This window comes from Rhineura floridana, chromosome 3 (genome assembly GCF_030035675.1).
Source record: "Rhineura floridana isolate rRhiFlo1 chromosome 3, rRhiFlo1.hap2, whole genome shotgun sequence".
Lineage (NCBI taxonomy): Eukaryota > Metazoa > Chordata > Lepidosauria > Squamata > Rhineuridae > Rhineura > Rhineura floridana.
In genome coordinates, this window is record NC_084482.1 from 144,522,288 (window position 1) to 144,548,398 (window position 26,111).

At 42.2% G+C, this 26,111-nt stretch overlaps 1 protein-coding gene across 6 annotated transcripts in view; it reads left to right on the forward strand.

Moving 5' to 3' along the window:
• The first annotated feature begins 21,817 nt into the window (after positions 1-21,817).
• Positions 21,818-26,111, forward strand: part of TMEM40 (transmembrane protein 40) — a 30,985-nt gene continuing 26,691 nt past the window's right edge. The window contains exons 1-2 of one of the 6 annotated variants that reach the window (XM_061618216.1): positions 24,261-24,384; positions 25,363-25,471. Coding sequence is in view for 1 of the 6 variants with exons in the window: in XM_061618212.1 (XP_061474196.1) it covers positions 24,240-24,241 (2 nt within the window). In the remaining 5 variants the exon portion in view is untranslated. The other 5 variants (XM_061618214.1, XM_061618213.1, XM_061618218.1 and 2 more) reach the window with 5 other exon arrangements.

Sequence of the window (26,111 nt, forward strand, 5' to 3'; positions counted from 1 at the left end):
TCGGGAATAAAGATGGATGCCCCTGAAGGCTGCAATTCTAAACTCACGCACTAAGGGACTAAGCCCCATACAACTCAACAGGACTTACTTCTGAGCAGTTTGGATCGTGCTGTTGGTAAAGCTTGACTAGGGATCCTTTGCAAAGAGATCCATATCCAAGCAGGGTTGGCAACCCCCTGCCTGGAATGCCCTGCCCTTATCTTTTAATGTGGCTGCTCCAAACTTCTTTACAGATTTGACCCTTCACTTCAGAAAGAGGTCTGAGAAATGAGTGAGAGTAAGAAGATTCTTACCCTTTATGTCTATCCTGTGGGCTGCTATAAACTCACTTTGACAGCCAACCCAATTCCAGTGAGTAATAATTGACAGAGAGAAAACAGGCAGCAGCTTGGGAACAACAACTGCAGCCACACTTTCAAATATGTGAATTCTCTTTTACCACTATTGGGCAAGAAACAAACTGCCATGCAACCGACAAGGTGCATCATCAGTGGATTTTAGGGGGTTAAGCTGAGCACATGCAACCACTGCTGTTGCTTCTATGGATGTAAAGGAGTGAGGTTAAAGGTAAATGAAATGCAAACAGAAAATGAAAAATACAGTGATGCTTTCCTAAATGCAGTGCCATACCAACCACAACAAGATTCCTATGAGTAAGGCAGACAACTTAGCATCCCACAACCAGTCAGGATTCATAACCGAAAACCAAAACTAAAACAATCCTGGCGTGGCAGCCACTCAGTTAATGCAGAATGCTGGGGCATGATTGCTGACATGAGTGAGATCCTATCAGCACATTACACCTCTGCTCTGAAATCAGCATTGGTTGCTGATTTGCTACCAGGCCAAGTTCAAGCTGTGCTTTCCATGTTATGGGTGCCACATAGTACTTGTTCTGCTCTTGTAAATCAGTCCTGTAAAGTGGCAGCATTTTGGATACTCTGTTCATAGGGTTTTCGTGGTAAGAGGTATTCAGAGGTGGTTTACCATTGCCTTCCTCTGACTTTGGACACATATCATACTTTGGACACATAATGAGAAGACATGATTCCTTAGAAAAGACAATACAGAAAAACAGAAGAGAGTAGAAAAAGAGGAAGACCAAAAAAGAGATGGATTGATTCCATAAACTCCTGTTCTGGCTCGCCTGCACTGGCTACCTATTTGCTTCCAGGCGAGATTCAAGGTGTTGGTTATGACCTATAAAGCCTTACATGGCGTGGGACCGCAATAACTGGCGGAACGCCTCTCCCACTATGAACCTACCCGTTCGCTTCATTCGTCATCGAAGGCCCTCCTCCAGGTACCAACTCATTGTGAAGCCCGGAGGGTGGTTACTAGATCTAGGGCCTTTTCTGTGGTGGCCCCCGAGTTGTGGAATAGCCTCCCCGAAGAGGTACGCCTGGCGCCTACACTATTATCTTTTCGGCGCCAGGTAAAGACCTTTTTATGCTCCCAGGCATTTTAATCATTTTAATCTTTTTAGCTTTTTAATCTTGTATACTAATGTCTTTATTTTTATTTTCTGTTTAACTGTATTTGTTTTTATGTCATATATGTTTTTGTGATTTTATTATTGCCATGTATGTATTTTACCCTATGCTGTTTACCGCCCTGAGAGCTATTTGCTAAGGGCGGTATATAAATGCAACAAAATAAAATAAATAAATAAATAAATAAAGTGTTTTAGTGCTTTTGTTTGCCGCCCTGGCAAAATAAATAAATAAATTTCATTCAGCCAACCCAAAATTCAGAATCATGCCACTTTAAGCTGTTTTGCAACTGTTTATACTTGTTTTATGATTATTGGTTTTTAAAGGGATTTATTTCTTATTGTGAGCTGCCTTGGTTTCCAATCACCAACCCTACCTCACAGGATTGTTGGAAAGACTCCATACACACACACACTTGTAAAAATACACCCCATATAATAGTTTATTGTAAAACCAGTTGGTCATTGCAGAACATTTTTTTTAAAAGATCAGTATTAGTTTCCTACATAATAAAAAATGTGATACCTAGATAAACCCTGCCTAATTGCTTTAAAAATTGGATTGGAGAGAGAGGGAAAGATTAACAGCACAAACACAATTGTTTGGGACGGTGTAAAAGCCGGAACGGAACGGAACAGGCTGGAACGGGCCCTTTATAAAAGAAATTGATGCCCAAAACACTGTGATGTGTTAGAGAACACATTTAGGAACAAAAACCATTCTGATAGGATTTTTTATTAACCCTTTAACAACCAAAATGCCCTCCAGAACGGAATGAAACAGCCCGGAATGGCGACTTCCCAGTGAGCCAGACCTCCCAAATTCACCATTCCCACATGACTACATGGGATGCATGCAATAAGACACAAAACTTCCACGAAAACCACGTTCTGATACCCGTTCTGGGCTATAATACGCTGATAGGACTGGCGCTCCTGTTGAAGCCCTGGCTAATCTGTGGAATGCAGAGATTACCCAGGCAGTGGACATGATCGCCCCTGCGTGCCCTCTCCTTTGTAGAGCTCATATAGCTCCTTGGTATACTCCAGAGCTAAGAGCGATGAAACAAGATAGGAGACGGCTTGAGCGGAGTTGGAGACGAACTCCCGACGAATGCAATTATGCGCTGGTCCGTGCTTCTACCAAGCTGTATGTAGGAGCAGTGAGGGCGGCGAAGAAACAACATTTCGCCGCCACTATTAAGTCATCTCTCTCCCGCCCAGCGGAGCTTTTTAGAGTCGTCCGAGGACTACTCTATTCAGGCCCACAGGACATGGCAGATACATCGGTGGCCCGCTGTAGTTTGCTGAGCACTTCCAGCATAAGATCTTACGCATTTGCCGGGACTTAGATTCCCATTTTATGACAGTTAGTCCTAATGAGGTGTCTGGAGCACAGTCTAGTCATGTTTTGTTGGATGAGTTTCAGTCGGTTCAGTTCGAGGACGTGGACAAGGTGCTTGGACAGGTACGTGCAACCACTTCGGTACTGGATCCTTGCCCCTCTTGGCTTATAAAAACTAGCAAGGATGGAACAGCTGGCTGGGCCAAAGAAGTGATAAATGCCTCTTTGCAAGAGGGAGTGGTCCCTGGCTGTCTGAAAGAAGCGGCGGTGAGACCACTCCTGAAAAAACCTTCCTTGGACCCAGAGGACTTTAACAGCTATAGACCAGTGGCAAATGTTCCATTCTTGGGCAAGATCTTGGAACGAGTGGTTGCTGACCAGCTCCAGGCGCTATTGGATGAAACCGATTATCTAGACCCATTTCAGTTGGGTTTCAGGCCCGGTTTTGGCACCGAGACGGCCTTGGTCGCCCTGTTTGATGACCTATGTCGGGAGAGAGACAGAGGGAGTGTAACTCTGTTGATCCTCCTTGATCTCTCAGCGGCTTTTGATACCATCGACCATGGTATCCTTCTGGAGAGGCTTGCGGAGTTGGGTGTTGGAGGCACTGCTTGGCAGTGGTTCCGCTCCTACTTGGCGGGCCATCTCCAGAAGATAATACTTGGGGAACATTGTTCGACACCGTGGGCTCTCCAATATGGGGTCCCGCAGGGTTCGGTTTTGTCTCCCATGCTTTTTAACATCTATATGAAGCTGTTGGGTGCGATCATCCGGAGTTTTGGAGTGCGTTGTCATCAGTACGCTGATGACACGCAGCTCTACTTCTCCTTTTCATCTTCTTCAGGTGAGGCGGTCGATGTGCTGAACCGTTGCCTGGACGCGACAATGGACTGGATGAGAACTAACAAGCTGAGACTCAATCCTGATAAGACTGAGATGCTGCTGGTGCATGGTTTCTCTGGTCAGATGGTGGATACATACCCTGTCCTGGACGGGGTTACACTCCCCCTGAAGGAGCAGGTTCATAGTCTGGGAGTCGTTTTAGACTCTTCCCTGTCACTTGAGGCTCATGTAGCCTCGGTGGCACGGAATGCGTTCTACCAGCTTCGGTTGGTAGCCCAGCTACGTCCCTATCTGAGTAAGGAGGACCTTACATCAGTGGTACATGCTCTGGTAACCTCACGTTTGGATTACTGTAACGCGCTCTACGTAGGGCTACCTCTGAAGACGGTTTGGAAGCTACAGCTAGTGCAAAATGCAGTGGCCAGACTGCTAACAAGAACAAAGCGGTCTGAGCATATAACACCTGTTCTGGCCCGCCTGCACTGGCTTCCAATATGCTTCCGGGCTAGATTCAAAGTGTTGGTACTAACCTATAAAGCCTTATATGGCGCAGGACCACGATATCTGCTGGAACGCCTCTCCCGATACGAACCGGCTCGTACACTACGGTCTACTACGAAGGCCCTCCTCCGGGTCCCGACCCACAGGGAGGCCCGGAGGGTAGTAACAAGATCAAGGGCCTTCTCAGTGGTGGCTCCCGAATTGTGGAACAGTCTCCGTGAGGAGGTACGCTTGGCGCCTACACTATTATCCTTTCGGCGCCAAGTTAAGACCTTTCTCTTCTCTGAGGCATTTTAATTTAAGTTAATTAAGTAAATGTTGTAATTTCATTTTAGATGGTTTTTATGTATTTGTTATATCAGATCCTGTAATTTTATTGTATATGTTTTTATGTTCACCGCCCAGAGAGCTGCTTGCTAGTCGGGTGGTATATAAGTTTAATAATAAATAAAATAAAATAAATAAATTTACGTAAAACAGCCCGGAACGGCGACTTTCCAGCGAGCCAGACCTCCCAAATTCACCAGTCCCACATGACTACATGGGATGCATGCAATAAGACACAAAACTTCCACGAAAACGTTCCGATACCCGTACCGGGCTATAATACGCTTTTATGTAAAACAGCCCGGAATAGCGACTTCCCAGCGAGCCAGACCTACCAAATTCACCAGCCACACATGTTGCTGCCTCTCCTTTTGTTGGGAAATGGGAGATAACACAGGATGACCCAGGAACCCCTGGGGTGATCAGCAATACCCTTTCTTGCTGTTTGTAGGTCCACTGAGCAGCACTATTGGTACTGCTACCTGGTTGCGAATGGCTGGTGAATTGGGGAGAGAGAGAGAAAGAGAGATTGGAGGGGCAAGTCGGCTAGCTTTTACTCATGGCTTTTCTGCTGTAGGTAATGAGAGAAGACATTACTTGCTGCCACTGAGCCACCTCCACAGTATAAATATAGCATACATGGGCTAATGCCTTTTTGGTCTGAAAAAAGAAGGGATCATCCTGTCTCTGCAGAGACCAGCAGATCTTATAGTGCCCCTAGTGGGAAGAAGAGTAAACTGCAGCTATTCTCTAGCACCAAAAGCTATCTGTAGTTGCATTCAATACTAGTATAGCTTACTACAAAAACCTTGCTAGGAAAGAAAAACAACAATGTACTATATTGTTTTCACACACATACCTCATTAATAATTACTAGAGCTGCATACTATCAACATTTTGCATACTATCAACATTTCATTCAGGATGTTTTGTGTAGATGACTGCATAATTTATAGATAAACACTACAGCTCATTGGAATGAAAGGTCATCTTTAATATATATTACAGTAACATAAGAGAATCAAAGTATTCACAAAAATACAGAAGTGTGCCCTTAACTTTCAGCAGTACCAATTTAAATTTGACATCAAATGAAATTTGTCTCTGTTGTTAAATTAACTGAAGTTATATTTGGCTATATACCATTGAAAACAATTGGAGTGCATAGCACAAATCTTTGCTTGTGTATATGCAAGTGAAAGTGGTTTCTGTGAAAGCTTGTGGCCCAGAGCATTGACACATACAGTTATGCATGACTGGTGCATTTGATTGACTTGGCTAGTTCAGATGTTGTTCTGGGCTCTGTTCAGAAAGATGTATTATTGCATGGAACATGGGTTATGTGGAAGTTTTTTGTCTTATTGCATGCATCGCATGTAGTCATGTGGGACTGATGAATTTGGGAGGTCTGGCTCATTGGGAAGTCGCCGTTCCGGGCTGTTTTACGTAGAAGTGTATGATAGCCCGGAATGGGTATCGGAACGTGGTTTTTGTGGAAGTTTTGTGTCATATTGCATGAATCCCATGTAGTCATGTGGGACTGGTGAATTTGGGAGGTCTGGCTCGCTGGGAAGTCACCATTCCGGGCTGTTTTACGTAAAAGCGTATTATAGCCCAGAACTGGTATCGGAACGTGGTTTTCATGGAAGTTTTGTGTCTTATTGCATGCATCCCATGTAGTCATGTGGGACTGGTGAATTTGGGAAGTCTGGCTCGCTGGGAAGTCGCTGTTCCGGGCTGTTTCATTCCGTTCTGGAGGGCATTTTGGTTGTTAAAGGGTTAATAAAAAATCTTATCAGAATGGTTTTTGTTCCTAAATGTTGTTCTCAAGTGTCTCTAACACATCACAGTGTTTTGGGCATCAATTTCTTTTATAAAGGGCCCGTTCCAGCCTGTTCCGTTCCGTTCCGGCTTTTACACCGTCCCCAATTCTTTGTTATGTTTACTCAGAAGTCACTCAGATTTACTCAGAAGTTTACTCAGATTCACAACACAAACACAATTCTTTGTCCCATTAATTTACAGCACAATCCTAACCATGTCTACTCAAAAGTAAGTCCTAATGAATTCAATGGGGTTTACTCCAGGTACATGGGATTAGCATTAAAAGCAAGTATTGGATTAAATACTTTCATATTGCCAAGGTTTTCAAAGCACTGCCCTCTCCAACAGCCCAGGGTCAGCCTGGGGCACACAAGAGAAAAAAAACTTTAAGCCATATTCTTACTTATTACTGAAACTGAAGATCTGAAAACCACCATTTTCTGATGTTGCAATGAAGCCCAAGCACTGCCTGGGTCAACAAATCACAACCCTGGCTTCCCTTATTGGCTACAATCCTGAAAGGGCAGGGTTAGAGCCCCAGCTTGGGAAAGTTATTTTTTTGAACTACAACTCCCGTCAGCCCAATCCAGTGGCCATGCTGGCTGGGGCTGATCGGAGTTGTACTTTAAAAAAGTAAATGTTCCACGCTCTGCTAAGAGGTGCTATACAGATCCGTTAATAAACAGATTAAACAGTCACGGGGGGCGACTGACGTTTTGGTGTATATCTCGGGAACCAGACCACCTAGAAACTTATTTTTTAAAAAAAATTGAAGCAGAGAGTCTGGAGATTAAGGTACGTTAGCCGGAGTCCCAGAGGGGACCCCTCCAAAACCAGAAACTCCCACTGAAAATTGGACACCTGGTAACCCTACTCCATCTTGCACTCCCTTATTGCACCCCCTTATTGCACCCCCTTATTGACTACACATTTTGCACATTTTGGGCCATATTTTTTATTCCATTGAAATAAACTAGACTTTAGGAAGCTTTGGCATGACTGGAAATCAATGTAGCTTGGTTTCCCCATTGATTGACTGATACAATGAGCAAAGAGGGTCACATCCGCACCATAATTTTGATATGTTTCTATATATGTATATATGTATGTATATCTGTGAGTGTGTACACACACACACACACAAGTTTATGGCTGCAATGCTATATACACACTTAACTGGAGGAAAGAAGTCCCACTGAATGGGACTTACTTCAGAGCAGATATGTGTAGGACTAGGCTGGAATTCCTACATAACCGGAATGGCTTGGGATCTGCATTCCTTTGAGATGGTCTCATGCTACTCTAATGTTTCACTGACAACTCACCCTGCTCCCTGCTCAGCATAATTATTGGCCTTTTTATTATTATTATTGATTTATATACCGCTTACATGCCGTAATGGCTTTTTGAGTCAGTAACATACATATTTATTTATCTAATTATATTTATAGCCCACCTTTCCTCAGAGGAGCTCAAGGTGGCATGCATGATTCTCTTCCTCTGCATTGTATTCTCACAACAACCCTGTGAGGTAGATTAGGCTGAGAGATTGTGACTGACCCAAGGTCACTCAGTGGCCTACGTGCCTGAGTGGGAATTTGAACCCTGGTCTCCCAGGTCCTGCTCTGACAGTCTAGCCCAGTGGTTCTCAAACTTTTTTGGTTCGCGGCGCACTGTAAAACATATAAAAATTTTCTGGCACACTTCATGTCCAAAATTAAAAATATATTAATATATTTAGGGCCTAGCCTAGCTATTAATTGATCAAGGATGTAATAAATTTCTATACAGATGGGTTTCTTCTCATTTTTAAAATATACTTTCATAATATTCACGGCACACCTAGTCACCTCTTGCAGTGCACCAGTGTGCCGCGGCGCACCGTTTGAGAATCACTGGTCTAGCCACTATACCACATTGGGCACACTTGTGCCTGTGGCTCATTTGCTGTTGTACTTCCTTAACATATAGAAAACTGAAATCTGGTACACCTGAAAATAGTCCCTCTCTCATGGCTTATTCTCTTTGTGCATATTACAAACTGCGGGATGTATCCAGTGTCAGTCAACATTAGTCAGAGATGACCCATTGAAATTAATGAACCTAAGTCTGTCATATACATTAATTTCAATGGGTCACTCTGTTCTGAGTATGACTAACATTGGATCAAGAATAGCACATAAAAGCAGCATCCTTTTTTCTGTGGTGTATAATGACTGCAGCTGCTGTTTATTAAGCTATGTTCTTATTGGCCCTCATCCAGCCCACCACCCAGTCCAGGCACCGGTCCAAGGCTTGCATGGTAGTGATGCAATTATTTTTACTAGGGCAGTTCTTCTTGACTAATTTCAATAACACACACAATTAAGATTGTTCACGAGGATTTGAAATTTTCCACAATCAGCCAAGTGCAAGCGAGTACATGTTTACTCAGAAGTAAGTCCACATATACTCAGTGGGCCTTAGTCCCAGGTGTGTGCCCAGGACCATAGCCTTGCAGCCCATTTTTATAAATATCTACTTAGAAATAAGTCCCAGTGAACTAATGGGCCTTACACCCAGGCAAATCAGAATAGGATTATAGCCTCAGTGACCAAAAGTTACATGAGAAAATGGCTAGATTTTGAGAATCACAGGAATTCAAGCTTTTCTCATTCATTGGACCCTAGGTAACTGCATTTGGAAGTGGTATGTTATGTTATTGCCGCAAGAATATGGATAACTTTTAAGGACAACTTTGTTATGTACACTAATCAACCACAACTGAAAAATGCATTACCAGCAGCATCCTCACAAATCTGGATGTTATGACTTGGGGTTTATAGGAGTATATTGCCCTCCCAATACTTTCCAGTTAATTTCAATTATTTATTTATTTATTTATTTATTATTTGATTTATATCCCACCTTTCCTCCCAGCAGGATACCAGGGCAGCAAACAAAAGCACTAAAAACACTTTAAAACATCTTAAAAACAGACTTTAAAATACATTAAAACAAAACATCTTTAAAAATATTTTTAAAAAGCTTTCAAGACATTTTTTTAAAAAGGTTAAAAACATTGTGTGTGGTTTTTTTTAAAAAAAAGGCTTAAAAACATATTAAAAAGCAATTCCAACACAGATGCAGACTGGGATAGGGTCTTAACTTAAAAGGCTTGTTGAAAGAGGAAGATCTTCAATAGGCGCCGAAAAGATAACAGAGATGGCGCCTGTCTAATATTTAAGGGGAGGGAATTCCACAGGGTAGGTGCCGCCACACTTAAGGTCCATTTCCTATGTTGTGCGGAACGGACCTGCTGATAAGATGGTATCTGCAGGAGGCCCTCACCTGCAGAGTTCAGTGATCGACTGGGTATATAAGGGATAAAACAGTCTTTCAGGTATCCTGGTCCCAAGCTGTATAGGGCTTTGTGCACCAAGACCAGAACCTTGAACTTGGCCCGGTAGCAAATGGGCAGCCAGTGCAATTCTTTCAGCAGCGGATTGACATGTTGGATTCAGTTTCAGTTTATTGGCCCTCATGCAGCCCATCACTGAGTCCAGGCAGTGGTCCTGGGCTTGCACAGCCTCTCCTAATTCAGATGTTACAGAGAAACAGAGCTGGGTATCATCAGCGTACTGCTGACACTTCACCCCAAATCCCCTGTTGACTGCTCCCAAGGGCTTCATATAGATGTTAAATAGTATGGAGGACAAGATGGTACCCTGCGGCACCCCATAGCACAACTGCCAGGGGGCTGAAAGACAATCACCCAATGCTATTCTCTGAAAACAGCCTTGGGGTTAGGATCAGAACCACTCTAAAACAATGTGGATGTTGTCACTTTGCTTTATATTAGATTACTTGTGGATAGAGCACTGTTCACACAATTGCAGATCTATGTAGTGTGTGCTGATAGCTATTTGCAGGTTCTTATTGTTGTGGTTATGGGATGACCATTTTTTCTTCTTTCCTTTTTGTACTTTGCATACTTAAATAAAAACTTTTAAAACTTTTATTTTTAAAAAAGTTTAAGAAGGTCAATATGTTGCATTGTTCATACGATTATAAGATGCATAGGTGCAAAAATCCTCTTCCTAGGTAGATTCTCACATGCGCATCAAATAAAAACCTTCTGGAAATGAGTTTACAGGTCTGTGATCTGATCCTAAAGATCAGGGTCAACATTCTTATCTGCAAAGCCATTGTAATGATGTCACTGTAATGTCTGTGGATAACCGTTGCTGGGACTCACAGGGGAAGAGTGTGGTTGCACTCAAGTTTTGCCTGCAAGCTTCCTATGGAGATCTGGTTGGTCACTGTGAGAGCATGGCAACCAAGAGGTCTTTTGTATCTTTAAAAGTTGTGCAGGGGGGAGGGAGAATTCCACCTTGTGGTTTTTCCCATTACAGAGTTGCAAGAACACCTGCACTTGGCTGACTTTCTCTTCTCCTAAAGATACAGGATCAGTCTCAGGCCATGGACATGGCAACCCTACTCTAAGTACAGGATGGCACTAGGATGCAACTATTAACAAGTTCCACAAGTCTCAAACTGAGCCAATCTGGGACAACTTCATGACATGCAAAAGTGAATGACTGAGTCCTAAAGGTAAAGACAGATCAAGGTGAAAAAGCAACTCTTGGAAGGTTACTGCACAAAATGAAGTAACTTTTTCTGTTTCTTCTGCATGCCACTTTCCACCAGTTCTTGACATATGCTGGCTGAAAGCCACCAGAAACAGGACTGAAAAGATTCTTGCATGATGAGGCTTTGAAAAGTGATCTGAGACACCGCATGAATATAATGAATCCTAGGCATTGCAAATTTTAAAAAGAAAAGAGAGTTAAAGGCAGTGTGAAGTAGCCCTTAGACCCAAATTAGAATAATAGCAGCTACACTGTTTACAGAATATTATTATTTTCTATGTATCCCTGTGAAAGTATTTGAAAAATAGTCTAGTTAAGGTTGCCAGGTTCTTGGCCTGAGATTGATCCTGTATCTTTAGGAGAAGAGAAAGTCAGCCAAGTGCAGGTGTTCTTGCAACCCTGTAATGGGAAAAACCACAAGGTGCAATTCTCCCTTCCCCCTGCACAATTTTTAAAGATACAGAAGACCTCTTGGTTGCCAGGCCCAGACTCTCTCTTCTCCTAAAGATACAGGATCAGTCTCAGGCCATGGACCTGGCAACCCTAAGTCTAGTGCATTACACTGATGTGTGTGTGTGTGTGAAATAACACTGCCAAGCTGCTCCTTTTATCAAATTAAAATAAATTAGGCTCTACATCTGCAGCTAGCAAAATTAAGAAATTTGCGGTTTCTTATGGGAAGTTATGAGCTACCTATCTGCCTATCTCTCTTTCTTTTAAGATAATAAAAAAGCAAACCAACCCGGTGCATAAATAAAGGGTGGAATCAAATGGCTGTTGCTCTACTGACACTCAGAAGGCATCTTGAAAGAGACTTTGAAGGGAGGCAATTGTAAGTCTTCCCCAATTTTAAGTGATTCCACCCTCTCCAAACCTGCCACAGAGGGTTGGTGGAGCTTCTAGAGCACAGTTTTTATGGGTGCAGGCAGAGGTTGAAGAGTGATTGACATATATTGCCTTCCATCAGGTAAAGATTCCTTCCTCATTTTTCAGAATCAAAGATGGTCCTTAGTTTTTACTTATTTAAAGGTACAGGTACTATCTGTACCTTTTCCGACCACAGAGAAAAAGCAGACTGGGGTCATTTTGAGCAGAAAATAAAATGGTCCCAGAGAGAGGTTATGAGATAGCACCATGGCTCCACTTCAATTTGTAGCTTCCTCAGGGCCAAATTATAACAGAGGTGCATTCAAGCTCCCCTATCACTTTACTCCCCCACTCCCAGTAGATTGGGGGGAGTGATCTTTAAGAGGTGTAAGGGGGTTAACTCCTGCCCTTACACTATTTTCCTGATGAAAATCTCTCTCGCACACAAAGCCATCATTTGTCCTGGTAGGAAAAAAAATCTGTGTAGATGTATGGGCCAATAGCAGCCTCAGGGGGCAATTTTCATCAGGGAAAAGGCTAATAAACCCAATCTGTACTATGGTCCAAATCTAGACTGAGCCTCCCTATAGTTTCTATTTGAAGGGGGGATGTAAAGAGACAAAGATTCATTCTTTTCTTTTTTTTAATTAATTTTTATTCCAATTTTCAAAACCAAAACAATACAAAAAGAAAACAACACAAATCAATAACTAGTACAATACAAAAAGAAAGAAATATATATATATATATATATATAAAGAATATTGACTTCCGATTTGTCATAGTTCAGCTATAAATCTATAATATATAACAAACCTATCTCTTAATAGATTATAAAATCACCTTCCTCCAACGGTTATCTTAGTTGGTTTCAAATCTCATTAACATCATATCATTTTAATCTTCCACAAAAAGTCAAAGAGAAGTTTCCAATCCTTGAGATATATGTCAATCAATTTTTTTTCTAAATAAACATGCCAATTAATCCAACTCATCAAATCTACTAAGTCCAGTAATTTTAAATCGCTCTTCTGTCATTATCCATATTGGGTCCATCTTCCATCATCCATCTTTACGCACCCAAAAATCTTGCTGTCATAGTCATATAATAAAAGTCTGATAGGAATTTCCTCCATCACAGATATTTTCTTGCCATCAAATCCAAACGTATCACTGAAGTATTGTTGCAAAGCCGCATCTCTGTTCCTCTTTTCCACATGATACACTAGTACATCTCTTGAAGGTTTTTCCATTGACACAAAACAGGGATTAATTCTGTTAACTTTCTCCATTTCAAGTTCCATCAAATCTTTCCAGTCCAAGAATTTTCTTGAACCGATAATATCTTTATCTCCAATCTCTTCAATTCCTTCAAGGACAGCGCTGAATTCCAAACTATAATATTTGTCTCCAGAATCCATCACAGCCAGGAAATCCAAATCTTTTTTCATGTCCATAATTAAGCCAATCTCCATAGTTTGAACCTTGCCTTTAATTTCTCTTTCATCCTTTTTTTGTTTTCCAGATCTATCTTTATTCTCCTTTCTCATAGAATCCTGAGTTTCTTTCAGCTCCTGTCTCATTTCGTGAAATTCAATTCTCCACGCTTGTCTATTATTTCTCAGTTCTTGTTTTATTGAGTTAATCCCATTCATTATTTTCTGAAACATGTCTAGAGATAAAGTCTCTTCTTGTACATCCATGATCTTCTTAATTGTCATTCTTAAAACCAAAGGAACAAAACTCCTTCAATTTTCAATGTCCCAAACAAAGAGCAGCTTATTTCTTTAACCAGTTACAAAGAAGTTAATCTTTCCAGCAAACTAACGTCACACGCTAGACAGCCCTTATCTCTTATCTGCCCAGAAGTGTAAGAACGGCTTTAGTTCACAGCGTCAAAATAGCTAGTAGCAGAGAGAATGAGCAGATTCGTCAAAAAAAAAGTAGATCAAGAAAAATAGTCCCAGCAAGTAAATCAAAAAGATTTCTTATCTCTTCCAATCAGAAATCTCTCGTCCGTTTAATCTTTAGATGCTATTTTCCATGTCAGCTTTTTGCAATAAAAAAAAGATACGCTATTTATATTTTCTTCCCCCTTAGTTCCGTGAATAAAAAAAGGAAAGTCTTACCTCACCTAGGTTATCTCAATTGCTGTTACTTTGACAAATCTCTTTAGCTGTATAGATAAGAAAATGATGAATGTAGACAGGAGGATGTTTGCCTGTTAATCCGTATAAAAAAACGGGTCACTTATCCAGCTGAGCTAGCATAAAAATCCTCGCTCTGTCTGGGCTGCTGGAAGACAGACAATTCTGATGAATTCCAGACTCCAACAATCAAAACAAAGCTATGTAGGAAATCTCACGTTTCTTCTTTAACCGGAAGAAATTATTCCCAGTCAGAAAAGAGCCTTCTGACTGAATTTAACCTGGATAAGTTTCATCCAAGACGGGAGCCCGTCTCAGAGGCAGCACAGGCGGAGGGATCCTCCTGTGAAGTCCGAGACAAAGATTCATTCACATATCTCTGTTACGTGTAGTTTCATCCTCAGAATCCTTTGGGTTATATTTTTTTAAAAGTTGTCAGGTAAACATTACATGGAGAGTTTAGCCTAATTTTAAAGGAACACTGTTAACTAATTCCTTCCTTGTCATAAGCAGATAATATGCAATAGTAAACCACAAGGTGGTGATAATTCTTCACAAATTAACAGTCCTGCAGGAAATGGCATACAGTCAGGCAACTGAAAAAGGGCTTGTTGTTTTTTTTACACAGTGCCTTTTATCAGTCGCTGTAGCTTTCATTGCAGTAACAGAAAAAAGTTCAGTTTTCTTTTCCTAGAGATACTTATTTGATGCTACTCCTCAGTATCAAAGTTAAGAAAGACCTTAAAAGAGGGCCACTTTCTATAAGCAAGCATTGGCCACTGTTTACTATTCCCATGTATAATTTCTGAAAACATAGTTATGAGCATGGGGAGTTGGAATGGATGATTCCTGTGGGTCACCTTTCCAGACTCTGATTTGGAATCCTGTGCCTTGGAATGAGGAACTCTCTGCTGGTCAAATGAGTCTTTTGTTAACCAAATAGATTGGCCAGGTAGGATAATGGGCAGATCAGTTGCCTAGCAACGGAGAATGGGCTAGGAAAACCCCTTTTGTCATTAAAACCCTAGAGGAGAGCCTCTCCCCCACTCTTGGCAGCTAGCAGAAGCGTGCTTGTAGTTTTTAGTGTGGCTAGAGAATGGTTGGGGCTGCAGACAGGCAGAGAGAGACTGGCTCTCTGCACCATGGCTTTTGAGGTGCCCCCTGCAACCCAGATGGAAAAGCTGAATATTAGACTGCTGATGCATTGAACCCCTCATTCTGAAGCTCAGGTTGGAATGTGTGTAAATAAATAAACCATATTTCATAAAGACACCACAGTCTCCGCTGACCTTCTTCTCAAAGGAAACCAAACCCTGGATGAGCGCAGGGACCCCCGAAATCTCACCGCTTGGAGATTAGGAGAGGCACGCAACACTGGTGTTAGAAGTGGGATTGAGTTTCCTAGAAGCAGCATTGGGAGCAAGGTGTGCCTGAGTCAAGATGGAGGGGAGAGCAGCAACCCTCATGGAACAGATTAAATTGATGTTCCAGCAGCAAGCAGAACGGATGGAGAAGATTGAGCAACAAAGACAAAAAGAGCGCCAAGAGGAACGGGAACAAATACAAAAAGAGCGCCAAGAGGAACAGGAGCAAAGACAGAGAGACCGCCAGGAGCACTGGCAACGAATGAGGGAGATACTGGGAAGTACCTTTGAAGAGGAAAAGGAGACCCCATGTGAGGAGGAGCCTGCCGGGGGGAAGACAGCAGAAAGCTGGAGGTGGAGCCCCAAGATTTGAAGGAGGACAGGCTGGAAAATGAAGAGGAAGAGGCCTCGGAAGAAAGTGGAGTAGAGGCTGGAGAAGAGGTGCTGCTGATAGATTTCTCTGCTCCCTGTGTGCCTGCTGTTAAGGAAGTAATGCAGGAGGAAGAAAAAGCCTTGGAGAAAGGTGAACTAGAGGCTGGAGAAGAGCAGCTGTCAATAGATTTCTTAGCCCCGTGTGTGCTAGCTGTGGAAGGGAAAGTGCAGGGGGAAAAGTTGGAGGTGTGTGTTTGAGAGGAGCTGCCAGCACCTGGAGAAATGGCTGTGCAAGAAAAGGTGCAGCAGGAGCAGCCTGAGAAGGGAGTTCAAGTCCAAGAGGAGCTCCCAGCGCCTGGAGAGATGGGTGAGATAAAATCCCCAATTGACTTTGCCCCTTGGGTGCCCCATAATGGTCTTAGAGGGTGGGATGCAGCTCCTATGATGGGTGCAGTCCCTGGGCAAATTCCAGCAGTGAGAGGCACCCAGCGCCCTGTGAGTTTGGAGGGCAAGAGACACTGGAAGGATTACCTGCCTCTGTTTGGGCCCATGTTTCATGTTGGAGATTGTGAGGGAGAACAGAGAAGATTTTGTTCTGCCAACCTGGGTGGACTAGGCTAGCCAATCCTTAAGAAGATGCCCCCAGATATAGACTTGTGGCAGAACTTTGATTTGGAGTTTGGGGCAGGAGACCAAGTGGACTGTTTTACAGACTTTTCCCAGAGCAGAGAGTGGGAAAGAAAATGGCTACAGCTTGCCATGTGCTGATCTGTTCCTGGAGAGGAGTCCAAACCCCCTGTAGGCAGCAGCAGGGATCAGCCTGGACTGGGAACTCCATGAAGCCCCAAGACAAAGCACCATGTGGCCGACCGCATGGTTTGGGGGTGGGCTTTGTGCTTATGGGACTGTGTACTGATGGGACTGTGTATTGATTTGCTGAAGGAATTTTTCTGATGGCTTTAGTATTGCCTTTTGAAATGCTGTTGATTTGTCCTTTCTGCATGTCTGTGGGGATATGACCTGTTTAATGATTTTTTTAGGAATTATGTTGATAGGTTTTTGCAATAAGGTTTTAATGTTAAGATTTACTATTCTGTGACTGTTGCATTGTGGGTGTATGTACAACTGTTTAGGGGGGCTCTAAGAAAGAAGAGGAAGCCTAAAGAGAGAGCAATTAATTGAAGATGTGCTATAAGGGAATGGACTGTTTTTGTACTTGTGTGGAAATGAGACCCTGGAGGAGCACAGGGACCCCCAAAATCTCACCGCTCGGAGATTGGGGGAGGTGCGCAACAATACATAAAATGGCAGAGGGAAGACACATATCCTGCCCCGAGTTCCTCAAAGGAAATATGGGATGAAAATATAACTCTTGTTAATAATAATAAGTAAGGAGACAGAAGCCTGCATTATGGACTTGCACTAGGGTTGTTGGACTAAAACTCTCATCATCCCTTGACTGGGGCTGCTGGGAGGTGGGATCCAACAACTGGAGGACCATAGGTTACTCCTTTCCTGCTGTAGGAGTCCCTCCCCCTCCTCTCAGATGTGTTTGGGAACTGCAGCAGCCTTCACCAAGCTGGTGCCCTCCAGATGATTTGGACTATACCTTCCACTAGCTTCAGCCACATGGTTATTGTCCAAGGAGTTGTAGTCCAAGAATCTACAGAGTGCCAGATTGGTGAAGGTTTGCTTACAGTAACACCCATTTATTTGCAGCTTTTCATAAATATATATTTAAAAAAACCACATCTAAATTCTTACTGCATGCTTGTGCATGAACTGCCCAAAAGCTGCCACCTCTGAAGGGCTCACTGTGTGGAAGACACAATATGAAGATTAATGGTTCAAATGCAACACCATTCCATGTAAGGGGTGCCTTCTGGACTCAGACTAGCACTCCATCAGGAAAAAAAAGAATGAAAAGAACAAAGCAAGAATTTTTTTAAAAAAGACTACATTTTCAAAAATACAGAAATGCAAAAAAAAAAAATCTCAAAAATGAAATACCAAAAGATCAAGAACATAAGAACATAAGAAGAGCCTGCTGGATCAGGCCAGTGGCACATCTAGTCCAGCATCCTGTTCTCACAGTGGCCAACCAGGTGCCTGGGGGAAGCCCGCAAGCAGGACCCGAGTGCAAGAACATTCTCCCCTCCTGAGGCTTCCGGCAACTGGTTTTCAGAAGCGTGCTGCCTCTGACTACGGTGGCACAGCACAGCCATCATGGCTAGTAGCCATTGATAGCCCTGTCCTCCATGAATTTGTCTAATCTTCTTTTAAAGCCATCCAAGCTGGTGGCCATTACTGCATCTTGTGGGAGCAAATTCCATAGTTTAACTATGCGCTGAGTAAAGAAGTACTTCCTTTTGTCTGTCCTGAATCTTCCAACATTCAGCTTCTTTGAATGTCCACAAGTTCTAGTATTATGAGAGAGGGAGAAGAACTTTTCTCTATCCACTTTCTCAATGCCATGCATAATTTTATACACTTCCATCATGTCTCCTCTGACCCGCCTTTTCTCTAAACTAAAAAGCCCCAAATGCTGCAACCTTTCCTCGTAAGGGAGTCGCTCCATCCCCTTGATCATTCTGGTTGCCCTCTTCTGAACCTTTTCCAACTCTATAATATCCTTTTTGAGATGAGGCGACCAGAACTGTACACAGTATTCCAAATGCGACCGCACCATAGATTTATACAATGGCATTATGATATCGGCTGTTTTATTTTCAATACCTTTCCTAATTATCGCTAGCATGGAATTTGCCTTTTTCACAGCTGCCGCACACTGGGTCGACATTTTCATTGTGCTGTCCACTACAACCCCGAGGTCTCTCTCCTGGTCAGTCACCGCCAATTCAGACCCCATGAGCGTATACGTGAAATTCAGATTTTTTGCTCCAATATGCATAATTTTACACTTGTTTATATTGAATTGCATTTGCCATTTTCCCACCCATTCACACAGTTTGGAGAGGTCTTTTTGGAGCTCTTCGCAATCCCTTTTTGTTTTAACAACCCTGAACAATTTAGTGTCGTCAGCAAACTTGGCCACTTCACTGCTCACTCCTAATTCTAGGTCATTAATGAACAATGAACAATTAATGAACAATTAATACACAAAAAGCAATCATGATAAATCTGGTCTGTCCACAGGGCACTAGTTATTGCATATGGCATTTGTGCCTTTGTTCCAACACATCCTCTGGAATAAGGAACTGGCTTGGCTATCAGTTCTATAAGAGTGCTGGGACTTTGTGAAACTTCTCCTGCCACAATCTAAACTATATACAATTAAACCATGCTTTAGTGTGTGGCATCTACCCTTTGGAATTCATTCCCCTTAAATATTATACAGGCGCCACCTCTGTTGTCTTTTTGGCACCTACTGAGGACTTTCGTCTTTCAACAAGCCTTTTAAGTAGAGCCCTTATCCCAGTCTGTGTCTCTGTTTGAATTGTTTTTAGGGTTTTAAAAAAAGATGTTTTAAAGGTTTGTTTTTAAAGATTTTTTAAGATGTTTTTAAAGATGTTTTAGTGTTTTTGTTTGCTCCTCCTGAGAGGAGGGGCGGGATATAAATTTAATAAATAAATAAATAAATAAATACTACTAAATCTGTGTTTAGTTTTATTTTGCCCTAGCACGACAATGCAAGCCTATACAGATGACAGACCACCCGTAGGCTGTAATAATCGATTACCTATAACGGGTTGGACTGGATGACTCTTGATGACCCATCCAACTCTATGATTCTACATCTGCTCAGGAGTAAGTGTAAACAGACCTTACACTCAGGTAAGTGAAGATAGGAATATGATTCTGGCCTTAGTTTACTGTTGACAGTGGCTCTATTAGGCCTAGGGACCTATGGACACCCCTTCTCCACACCAAACAGTGGGAGAGCAGATGAAGGGACATTAACACAAAACAGCCATGAGGGCAGGCACCTATGTCAGTTGCAGTGAAATCCTGCCCCAAAGTGGGCAGCTGCTGATGTCGGTTCGTGCAACTTCCTTTCTTTGTTCCTGTTTTAACATTTAGTTGAGGGCTGCCTGACCCGGTGAAGTGCCTGATGTTGAGGTTCCATTTCTCCAGAGTGCCTCTGAGCCCCGCATGTGGGGAAATGAAGGGGCCAGGCTCAGCAGCAGGCATTTGACTGCACAGCGTACCCCACCAAAAGAAGAAGAAAGGAACCCCTTCTCACTTCCTTACCACCCTCACCTGGGAAATTGTGTGTGTGTGTCTTTAAGAGCTGAGCTACAAAGAGGCAGACAGGAGGGCATCTAGGGTGACATGGGCTGGGGGAGGAAGCAGGGCGGCAGCAGCAAAGCAACCAGGACAGCATGTAGGGAGGGGGCCCCTTGCATAGGACCCCCTCAAGCCTGGCAGAACCACCATCTATAGCCAAAGACACACACAATGCTCATTTGCTACTGGGGAGGGGGCATTGTCTCTTGAGGGCAACATCTTTTAAGCCAGCAGCAGGACCAGTGTTAGCCCGTGGCATCCAAAGGCAGCTGCTGCCTAGGCTCTAGCACAGGGGTTAAGGCCCACCAGCACTGATCCCTTTCCCAGTGTGAGCTGGATGGGTCTGCGAGGAGGCGGCAATTTGATTTCCAACCATGTTCTGAGGAAATGTTATGTCAGGTGTCCTGGGGGACTGTGGGAAACTCAGCTCCTAGCTGCCCTCGGAGTGCTGCTGCTGCTGCAGCACTGTTGTCCAAAGCAATCTATCAGGGGGCACTTTGCGTAGGGCTCCCTCAGACTTGGAGCTGACTTTGAATAGTAGTACAGTGGTTATTCTGCTATCTCGGCAACTGTCAATTCCTCTCTTCTTATATTAGACCTGCTGAGGATGAGAGATTCATTTTTTACTTATGGACCCCCTTCAGGCATTCAAAAGAATGTGTGAGGGCTCAGACTATGTAGCAGTGTGGGGGTGTGCATGCCACCCTCACCCTCAATTTATTTATTTATTTGATTATTATTATATTTATATCCTACCTTTCCTCCAAGGAGCTCAAGGTGGTATCTGTTATTCTCCCCCGCTCTCCATTTGATCCTCACAACAACTCTGTGTGTGTAGGTTAGGCTGAGAGACTGACTAATGCTGAATCTGGCAGTGATCTAGACATGGATTTGGAGGCTGCAGGGGCACCAAACAGGGAGCAGGATCAGGGCTCAGAGCTGACTGCTAAATATAAGGAGACCACTGAACTTGAGGATGTTGGACAGGAACCCCCAGAGGAACCTCCCAGACCACCAGAGCCTATGGGGCCAGAGCCCAGACACCCACGGGCACCTTCCCATGAGTCTGAAGAACCCAGATGCCTACCACTGCGCATGACCACAACAGGAGGAAGGCAAGGGAACAGAAAAGAAGTGTCTGCCTTCAGGCCAGAGGGCTGGCCTTTTAAGGCTCAAGTTCTAGACGATGGAGTTTAGCGTGGAGGTGGTGGTCAGGAGACAGAGGCTTAAAAGATCTCGGTCTGCTTCCAACCTTTGAGCAAGTTGCTCACTTGGCCTTTTCCATGGTCAAGTAGTCTTTGTTCAGCCTTGCCACTTTCTCAATGGGATCTAGCACTGGACCAGAACACAACACTGGCTGGCCCAAGCTCACCAAGTGAGGTTCATGGCTGGGTGGGGATTTGAACCATGGTCTCCCGGCTCCTAGTTCAACACTAACCACTACACCACATTGCCACAGTACAATGTCCCTGTGCATGCTGCTGTCAGCCTCCCCCTCTTCTCCTAACCATCACATGTTCAGCAAAAAAAGTCTGTATGGAGATCCTAAGTTCAGCCAGACGTACTGAATGTCATGGGGATGTTGTGGGTGGGACTTGTATGTTCACCCCCCCACTTGAAGCCCACACCTGAAGAGAACTATATTGTTTCCAGACTTAAGCACTGGATAAGCGGCATGCAGGCACTGATCAAGTCTTTAAATGTTTTTTGCCTAGTTGTGTGCTTAGAAATTCTACTGTTTTTGCCCTATTGAATGTTGGGCAGCTGTAAGCCTAAGCACGATCAGAAGTCAGTCTCACCAAGTTCCATGGGATTTACTTCCTAGCATGGGATGGCTCCTTTGGGGTTTACAAATGCATGGACATCTTCTAAGGACTTAGCAATGTGATGACTCGCAGCTGATTTAGGTCTGCCCACTGACTAGGCAGAAAGGTCAGCCAGGCATATTTCTGTGCCTTTAACTGTAATTTCACTGCAGAAATCAGCAGGTAACATTTTCACTGCATGGAGATAATATCTGTAGTTTGGCCACTTTAAGGTTAAGATCTGGGATGTTGAAATGTTCTCCCATTGGTTTCTGAAAACTATCTCTTAATTTAAAATATTTATATCTAGTTTTTCTAATAAATTGAGGCCTCTTTGGTGGCTAATAACAATAATATAATTATTTTCATAAGCTAGGGAATAACAATGCATAAAGATTAATAGTGTAATAATCCCCTAACAAATATGGCTGGGGAGGATATTGTAAAGTTTGGGTGTTACAGCAGAAAAGACTCTGCCCCCCAATTAGCCACACAGCTTACCTCTGAAGCTTTGCTCTCCTGAAGCAAGCAGATGTAAACATCTTCAATATATAAGGTTGGCAGGCTTGGAAAATTAATTGTAAGCTGGAAATAAGGTGCCAAAGGCTTATTGTTGAGATTTGTATTTAGGCTTTGTAATTCCCACCTTCCACTTTAACTATTTGTTTCAGGGCTTCCTTCACTGAAAGCTCTCTTCCTCTCTCAGAAAGATGCCTGTTGGTCTTGAACAATTACTTCACTGTTGCCTTTAGGTATTCTATTTTTGCCTTGCCAGTCTCTCATCTTCTTTTTAATTAGTCTCCTTTTCCTGTCTGGGTTCTTTTCTGCCATCTGTGTTTGCTTTAATAGTTTCTGTGTAAGTATAAGAAATGTTCGTATTTATTTTGTGCCTAAACATGTTTCACTTTTCTTTCCCCGCCCCCGACATAACATTTACCACAATTGTTTTGTTCTCCAGATATGCACTCTGATATTCAGTCTCTCTCTTTTTTATGTTATTAATAAGCCTTTATTTGATAGATATTTCTGAATCTGATACCCCATTGCTGAATCAGAATACCAGAAATCTGGTGCCAAAGAGCTGCACCACAGAGCTGGGAGAATGGAGCACTGAGAGTAACTTGAATCTATATACTGAGTAAATCCTGGAAATAATGTAAACCAATCTTTCCATGCAGGCCACTGAAGGTATAAAAATTATCTACAGAAGGTCTTTTTAAATATTGGATGGCAATAGTTTGTAGCTCTTGGAAGCAGAACAGCGAGATTATGGCATTGTGATGAGAATGTTTGAAGAGTTCTGTATTCCAAAAAGAAATGAAATTTTTGAATTTTCTCCTCCTTATGAGAAAGGAGGAAGCAAATAAACTGAAATGTAGCTCCGCCAGCACATTGGGTGGCTTTTAAAGAGGATTAGACAAATTCGAAGAGGATAAGCCTATCCAAGGTTGCTAGCCATGAAGGCTGTCTTCTGCCTCCATTGTCAGAGGCAATACACCCCTAAAGGCAAATTCTCTGTAACATCCTTATAGAAATGTAATAAATATTAAATAAAAATAAATGGTATGGAGCAAAGGTTGAGGAGCATGCCTTGTGTTGCAAATGCCTGCTATCTGTAATCCTGTCCACTCTATGGAAAGGCGTATCCCAACAAAGGGCACGTTGGATAAACTTCAGACATATGACAGATCATTTGCCAATGTTGTTACCTGTTGCTTTGAAGTTGCAAACCACTGCATGTTGTGAATGCCAAGGCATTAGAAGTAATTATGTCTGCCCCATATGTCAGCATGGAGCAATATGCAATCCCAACATCAAATTGTCTTGAGAGCATTCTGCTGATTCTGAGGGAGAGACAAGGAAGGACTCTGTTGTCATCACACCTGTTGTTGCGGGATATCAAATACAGTCTCAAAAGGCTCCCATTAAATTAAGTAGCAAATTTCTTCCTGGCTTCAAGAGAACAGGTTGTATTCTAACTATAGGATGATCTTATTTATCAGCTACTCAGAAAAGTATTCTCAACCACACTTTCAAAGAATTATGTAAATATCAGGTCTGAAATTGGTTTTAGACAGATGGTATATATCTTCTCAGTAATGGTAAATATCTGCCTCAATTTGCAGGCAACAAAAAGATCAGAATGATTAGCCCTGAACAAGCCCCTAAACTTCAGTTCAGGGCAAGTCAATTAAAAATCTTCCAGATCTGGTGTTTAGCTTCTCAGTACAAATTTGGGGGAACTCACATTTTCTTACTCAATATCATTCTGAATGCAAGCAGGAAGTGGATGTCTAACATGAATGTGCCAACATTATTATGAAACCTCTAGGTTTAAATAAAATTAGCATAAACTATTAGCATATAACTTTCGCAATTAATGACGAAACCGGTGAGTGACCTGATAGGATGTTCTGTAGCAGAAGGGAGGAGTACAGCTAAACAGACTAGAAAGTCTTGTTCCTGAGAATGCATGTAAGCTGCTATCTTCTATGAATTTTTTAATTCTTTTTAACTATTTTACCAAAGTGTTAATTTTGTTGCGGATTGGATTCTGACTGGCTCGTGGTCTGTTGTTATCTGAGAACATAGTGCTTGAAAGCGTAAGCATTGTGTTGGTAAGTGATTTGTTTCGTGTTCTCTATCTAAGGTGAGCAAAGCTTTAGATTCTTCTTTGCTGATCACTGGCTGTTTTTGTCTTTATTGAACATTATTTATTTGGTGAGTTTTGTGTTAGATATTAAATGTGATTGCTCACTGTGTGGTCAAGTCATCTAATGAAGGGAACTAAGGCATGGCAGAAATTTGTTGCTATGATTTTCGCAAGCACTGTAAGCTAGCAGTTCACGTTTAACTGAATTTTAAATCTATTTAATGCTAATCATGCTCAGACAAGGGACCATGGGAATTATAGTTTTGGGAGAGATGGGGTAGTGATCTTTGGCAAATAGTTTCCACTACTTTCTGAAACATACAGTTTAAACCAGATTAAGCAGCTGAATGACTTCAAGCTGGGTTAAATATGTAATGTAGATTTACCATAAATTGACAGTACAATGAGTGCTTCAAAGGAAAATATGAAATTGTGTTTCTTCCAGGATGCATCTAAATCTGGCGTCATATGGGTTTGGTTCTATACCTAACATCATGACATGCTTCTTAAGAGTTGAAAATTTAAAAAAAACTCATTTCCATTTTTTTCTTATGTATTTTTCTGGATAACAAAACTTGATCATGGTCAGGAATTCAAGCCAAGTTAGAGTTACAGTAATGCTAAAGTGACAAAACTTAATATCACACAGGGCAGTGGTTCTCAAATGGTTTTTCCCCCCAAGGACTGCTTGAAAATGGCTGAGGGTCTTCGTAGATCACTTAATTATTTTTCTGTCTGTTGTAGCAAATGTAATGTGCTGTGCTAGATGATTTATGGTATTTAATTTTATTTTTATTGCTGCTTTTATTTCTTAGAATCTATAGAATTCAAATTGTAACACAGTAAAATATAATGTAAGAAATAAAAGACGTTATACAAATCCAATTAAAAATAAATAAATATTTAATGTGATGGGTGTGCCATCTCCCATCTTCAACCACAGATCTTCAGGCATGCTGCTGCAGAGAACCTGAATGAAGCTCACAGTTGGAGGACCACAGTTTTGGGAGCCCTGACTGACATAGGGAAAATAATAGGATGCAGAATTAATTGTATGTAGTAGCTGGCTGCTGGGATAGCATTTGATTGGTTTGTGATGTGTATGTGTTGTATGCTTCAAGTCAATGACTTATGGCGACTCTATGAATCAGCAACCTCCAATAGCATCTGTTATGAACCACCCAGTTCAGATCTTGTAAGTTCAGGTCTGTGGCTTCCTTTATGGAATCAATCCATCTTTTGTTTGGTCTTCCTCTTTTTCTACTCCCTTCTGATTTTCCCAGCATTATTGTATGTTCTAGTGAATCATGTCTTCTCATGATGTGTTCAAAGTACGATAACATCAGTTTCATCATTTTAGCTTCTAGTGATAGTTCTGGTTTAATTTGTTTTAACACCCAATTAGTTATCTTTTTCACAGTCCATGGTACCCGCAAAGCTCTCTTCCAACCCCACATTTCAAATGAGTTGATTTTTCCCTTATCCTCTTTTTTCACTGTCCAACTTTCACATCCATACACAAAGATCGAGAATACCATGATCTGAATGATCCTGACTTTGATGTTCAGTGATACATCTTTGCATTTGAAGACCTTTTTTAGTTATCTCATAGCTATCCTCCCCAGTCCTAGACTTCTTCTGATTTCTTGACTATTGGTTTGTGATACTGGCAAGAAATCATTCTATTTTTTT